Here is a 5,805-nt window from a genome sequence, read left to right on the forward strand (position 1 = left end):
GATTTGGTGCTGCATGTAGGCTATTTGCCTTAACAATTTGTAGTTATCTTTCTGATATTTGTTTTGGTTTTTAAGGAAAACGTGACCTACTGGCCGAATTGTATTCGGATTTAAGCCCAAAATATATTGGATTTACAACACCGCCAACAGGAACTGATGCTGCATATAACGGTAGCGAAAGTGATGGGGGACTTCAAAAAAGAATTACACGGCGCCGCGAATTGCTTATATATACTACAAGTCCAGATATAGGCGGTAGCGATAGTGCAACGACTGACGTTTGACTGATGCAACGACTACGAGACGTACACGTAACCAGGCAGTATCACCTTCACCGACTATATTAGCTGTAGCAAGTAAAAAGTTTATAAGTCCTATTGAGAAATTACTTGTGCGAAATTGTGAGACACAAAAGTAGTCCGTAAATGGATTAAATCGCATTGGACTTTTTGCTATAAAAGATGTACCAGCGGTAAGAGCGCTTATCTCTAGCTTCAAATATATATTAAGAGTGTTAAAAGTTATTGTTTAAAATTTATTTTGTAGGACACAGAGCTTACCTTCAATTATCATTGGGATGATCTGTTGGGTAATGAGATAAAAGTTTGTTTATGTGGTGCTTTTAAATGCGCTGGTGAAATTGGTGGCAAAACAAAAGAAGAAAGACCTTTTAAAGTGAGTTGTAACACAAAATTGCATAAATAATAAAAAAAGATAATATTCATTTTGGTTTTACAGGAGCATTCCACTATAACGGACGTCAGTAAGACAAAATCAGTTCATGAACGTAAAAGAAAACCCCTAAAAAGGCTCCGAAATCGCGTTGGGGAAGATAGTGGAAAAGAGATAATAAAAAACGTTCGGTAATTGTGCAGTTTAGGGGCCCCACCCTAAAATGTGTCCTTTTTTTTGAGTGAGGTATCAAAAGACGCGTATTCACGTCTAGATCAATAATCTGAGAGCGCAAGTTAACTTTTTTTACCCGTTCAAAAGATAATAACGAAAAACCGCCACGGTGATGGACAATTTTTTTTATGGGTACAACAGAACAACAACCATATGCAAATCGCCAACTTCAACTGCAAATATCTCCGGACAGAGATAAAATTATTCTTTTCCGCCTTCGGATTATTGTTCTCGAGATTAATACGCGTCTTTTGATACCTCACTCAAAAATCTTGGCCCAACTTTAGGGTGGGGCCCCCAAACTGCACTACTACCAAACGTTCTTTGGTTAACGTGAAGATGGCTGAAGAAGTTCCAAATGCAACTAATACAAGCAGTGAAATGACAAATTTGGAAAAGCAAATTGAGGACAACACTACTGAAACGCCTACCGCTCATGACGAAAGGAATTATAATGCTGGTGTAAAGCCATAAAATTGCTGATGCGATGGAAAACATGAAATTGTACCTAGTATGAAGATTAATGAAAATGCAAGCTTACTATGTAGTAGGGCATGTTTTTCTTTCAATTATTTTTTGTTTGTTTAATTAATTCGAAGCTTCCTCACAAAATGTTTTTCTGAGTGTAAAACTCATTTCCGTGTAAATATTAGATTGATATTTGTTATTAATATGTTTACATACTTTTTGATTTCACAATAAATTTAAAATATCACAATTTCATTTCACAGAAAGAATTTTTAATGTATTAATTCGTAAAGTGTTTGAAAAAACTGTGAAATATGAAATTTTCACAACAAATTAAATTCGTCTTTGCTCTAACAACCAGGAGGCTTTTGTATCAATTTAGGTTTTAGGCCGGATCTGGTATCGTTACCTGCTATGGCAAAAGTTCGGTTTTGAGTGTATCCGTATCGGCTATACTCCGGTTCTGGCTTCTTGTCATTCCCTTTTTTCTATGTATTGCCCTGAAAATAACCACAATTTTAATAATATAATAATAAGGATATAAATAATCCAAAAGTAAATTTATCTAATATATAAAATTCTTCTGTCACGGTTTTAGAGGCTTAACTCCTCCGAAACGGCTGAACCGATTCTCATGAAATTTTGTGATCGTATTGGGTAGGTCTGAGAATCGGCCAACGTCTACCTTTTTTTCGCTACGTGCCTAGGGTCTTGAGAACAAAACGTGGACCCGGGTACCCCTAGAATGTGTTTATACAATATGGATATCAAATGAAAGCTGTTGATGAGTGCTATAGTACAGGATAATTTTCATACCCCTGGGTGACTAGGCTTTCGAGATATAGGCCAAAACGTGGACCCGGGTACCCCTAAAATGTGTGTGTATTATGGATATCAAATGAAAGCTGTTGCTGAGAGCTCTAAAGTTCATTGTTATATTCGGAGTCGCATCAACCTAGCAGAACTGATAAATATGCATGCGAAGCCGAAATAAAGACAAGAATTAATAATACCCACATACCTATTTACATACGTTCTATTCTATTTGCCTGAAATTTCGTATATAAATTTGCCTATATTAGTATTTACGATGCTTTTTTCCGGGAAGTATACCAGAGACGGACTGGGACTGGGATTAGGACTAGGATTGGGACTGAGACTGAGACTCGGAGTGGGACTGGGACTGAGACTCGGAATGGAACTGGAACAAAATACATACCACCCTCTGGGACTGGCAATAAGAGATGAAGAAGAAGGAGAAAAACTTGAGAAAAGAGAAATGAGAGGAGACTGAGAAAGAGATAGAATGAGTCGAAGATGGAGATAAAGCGAAAAAGACGGAGGGAGGAGTGAATAAAAAGATTAGGAAAAAGTGTAGAGGGGTAGGGCAGAGTTAGACGGAAAAAGCTTATTAAAATGTATGCAGATAGGCCAAATTTAGGGCAGAAAAACGTCTGCCGGGTCTGCTAGTAATATGTAAAACATAATTGTCTATCAATTTTTTCTCTTGGTGGCCCTGATAAGGGCCGTTTTGCGTAGGTATAATTGATTCGCAATTTTTTCTCTTTGGTGGTTAGTGGTAGCCCTGATAAGCGCCGTTTTTCGTATATATAGTTTTAATCACATTTTGGAATCATATTTGAATCAAATGTGTTTACTTTAGGTGATCAAAAATTTATAATAATTTTTCATTCTGCTTTCTGAATCTTGTATGAATATGTATGTTGACTGAATAATGAATTTTATACTTGTTGAAATTTTACTTTTCATTAAAAATCTTTTTTTTTCGCATACACATATTTTTTCATGAAGCTAAAAAAAATATATAAAAATTTTATTATTTATGCAGAAGATATTCATTCTTCAAGACAAAAATAATGTAATGCTGCTTGTGAACGAAGATTTCCCCAACCATTTCTCTTCTTCAGCTTCCCAGAAAATACATAATGATTAGACAATACATAGGTTGTGAGCTATTTGAACCCCAGGTAAGTGAAACTATCTTGACATACCTGGATACGGCTTCAACATCCCGCAGTCGCAGGTGTATATCGGTCAAGTTTGTTTGCGAGTTAGCTGTGGTTCCAATAGCTCACTTTTGCATGCTTTCTTCCCCTGATGAAATAAGATTATTATGTAGTATCCTATTTTGAATGAGATATGAAGAATAAATGCATTATAATGGCATTCCAAAATGATTCAAAAATCTCAACCAAAACGATTGAAATATATTCACGAATATGATCAGAAAATGACTGTGAAAAGCAGTCAAATATTACTCTAAAACTATTAAAGCTCAATTTTACAATGATATCAAATATGAATAAAAAGCGTTTCGAAATAGGAATCATAAATGATTATTCAAGAATAATCACATTTATGGTACATTTTTCTTTAGACGATACGTTAATTTTCGAACAGAAAATGCTTTTAAATTTGAAAGTTTTTAATCATCTTGGGGTATGATATTTAAATATTTTTTGATCAAAACTTTCAATAAATACTGGGTGGAAACTATTTTGTTTTAATTTGTAATGTTGAATACATAAATGGTTTTAAGCCCAATCCCAAGTTCTATGCACAATTAAAAGCTATGGTAGTTTACTCCTAAGTTCTACGCATGCCAATTAGTATATATACAATACAAGCTAACGGAAAACACTTACCACGTAGCAACATCTTCTGCATCTGTCCTTCTGTAAAAACAGACTCCACGGCAGACATTACGATGGCCGTGTTGGCAATATTTCCTTTCAATTTTTCATTCTCCTCACGTAGCTTAAGATTTTCCACCCTCAAGCGGGTAGTTTCTGATTCCATTGCACACTGGAGTAATATTTCACTAAATAAATTAAATTTATATGAGGTATTAGAAAGACTAAAATGTAAAGTGAATAAACTACGGGAACTTACTGCGTCTGGGTTTCACAGATTATTTGTTGAACATCATGTATATCCGTTTGTGTGCTGCAGTTTTTCCGTGCCAAGTATTGGCTTTTCGCTCCAAACGTGTCACTTAAACAAAAAAAACCAAACATGTAGAAGGGACTTTATCAAATAACTTGCATATATTATCTTACTTTTCTTTCATATTAGAGATGAAAGGTTCACTTTGTAGCGGCGAAAGTATTGTCCGAAATTTTGGTAGATCACCGTAGGAATTACGGTTGGGGACGACGAGACAACTTTCGTTTTTAACAAACTCTTGATTAGTACTCCTAAGTCATAAATAAAATTATATTTCATTTTTTATCTTGCACCAATCGGGAAACTGAATACTTACATAAAAGCCGGTAAATATAGCGACGGAGTGGAGTTGGGCATCAAATTTACTCTTTGCGCTCCCACAATTAGGTCAGAGGCTTGAAAATGGAGCGAGCAAATGAAGCCGTTTTGCGGAAACTTAACGCCACAAGCCTTTTCCCAATTTTTTCTATTCCTTGGATCTTGCGGGACTGTGAAAAGCTTCACACCCGCTTTCTCCCTTCTAATATTGCACAAACAACACTTTCCCATATTTAAATATGCACAAAACACAAGTAAATTCTGTTTTCTTTCTTTACAAAAATTTGCAAAACATTTAAAAACCACTGCGTATTAAAAATTTTCACATCAAAAGTAAATAAACGAAAAATGTAAACATAAACAAAGTTTGACATTTTATGACCACCTTCGAATGAAAAAACATGTAAAATGCAACCCTGATGCTTTTACCTGGTAATTGTACCATGGTTTATCGGCATGTGTGCTGTTATTATGCGTGAAAATTATAGCAGCGAGCCCCTTGAATATTTCATTAATAAAATTGAGTTAATTGAAGAATTTGTCGACGAAAATTTAACTGGCACTTGTATTTCATTTATTAAATCCAAACTCGATGGTAAAGCTCGAGAAGCGAACTCAAATACTTTCAGTTAATGATATAAAAATAGCACTACGTAACCGTATAAAACCCGACCACTCGAAAGTTGTGGCTGGAAAAATTGCAGCTTTGCAAATAAACAATAATAACTACACTGATTTTGCTAAAGTCGTTGAGGAATTAGCCGATTCATTAAAGCGTTCGCTTTTTATTGAGGGCATAACTCAATCCAAAGCACACGAGATGGCTATCGAACAAACAGTTAATGTTTGTCGGTTAAACGCGATAACATCTTTAGTAAAATCCATTTTTTTGCCCAACTAAAAATTAAAAATCCATTTTAGCCTCCACCACATTTTCCGATTCCAAAGACGTAGTAGCTAAACTGATTGTTGAACAATCAAACGAAATAAAATAACTCCAAGTCTTAGCGTTTAAGGCTAGTAGAAATAATCAGTATAGAAGTGTTCAAGGTACCAATCGTGGTCGCGGTTTTCACAACCAATATCGTAAGTCTAATACATATAGGCAAAACAGGCAAAATTTTAACAACAACTTTACTCGAGGCA

General features: G+C 35.2%; 1 protein-coding gene and 1 long non-coding RNA gene across 3 annotated transcripts; one reads left to right on the forward strand and one right to left on the reverse strand.

Annotated features, from left to right (window-relative positions):
• Positions 1 to 342: 342 nt before the first annotated feature.
• LOC137234233 (uncharacterized) lies at positions 343 to 1,499 on the forward strand. The gene is made up of 3 exons (XR_010947739.1): positions 343 to 472; positions 547 to 675; positions 739 to 1,499. It is a non-coding gene; the product is annotated as an uncharacterized lncRNA (long non-coding RNA).
• A 188-nt stretch (positions 1,500 to 1,687) lies between these two features.
• LOC137234184 (uncharacterized) lies at positions 1,688 to 5,025 on the reverse strand. 2 transcript variants are annotated; one of them, XM_067757797.1, is made up of 5 exons: positions 4,658 to 5,025; positions 4,455 to 4,592; positions 4,288 to 4,389; positions 4,041 to 4,216; positions 1,688 to 1,874 (listed from the first exon to the last, which is right to left on the reverse strand). In XM_067757797.1, exons 1-5 carry the CDS (start codon positions 4,888 to 4,890, stop codon positions 1,849 to 1,851), a joined length of 675 nt encoding a protein of 224 aa, XP_067613898.1. In that variant the 5' UTR covers positions 4,891 to 5,025; the 3' UTR covers positions 1,688 to 1,848. The 2 variants fall into 2 exon arrangements, with proteins under 2 accessions (XP_067613898.1, XP_067613897.1); XM_067757796.1 differs by lacking the exon at positions 1,688 to 1,874 and adding an exon at positions 3,424 to 3,518.
• Positions 5,026 to 5,805: the final 780 nt, after the last annotated feature.

Source organism: Eurosta solidaginis, chromosome X (genome assembly GCF_040869045.1).
Source record: "Eurosta solidaginis isolate ZX-2024a chromosome X, ASM4086904v1, whole genome shotgun sequence".
Taxonomy (NCBI): Eukaryota; Metazoa; Arthropoda; class Insecta; order Diptera; family Tephritidae; genus Eurosta; species Eurosta solidaginis.

Coding starts and splice junctions, on each gene's coding strand:
- LOC137234184 (XM_067757796.1), bottom strand. CDS start 4,890: ATGGGAAAGTGTTGTTTGTGCAATATTAGAAGGGAGAAAGCGGGTGTG. Junction 4,593..4,657: donor CTATATTTACCGGCTTTTAT/GTAAGTATTCAG, acceptor TTTATGACTTAG/GAGTACTAATCAAGAGTTTG. Junction 4,217..4,287: donor ATCTGTGAAACCCAGACGCA/GTAAGTTCCCGT, acceptor TAATTTATTTAG/TGAAATATTACTCCAGTGTG.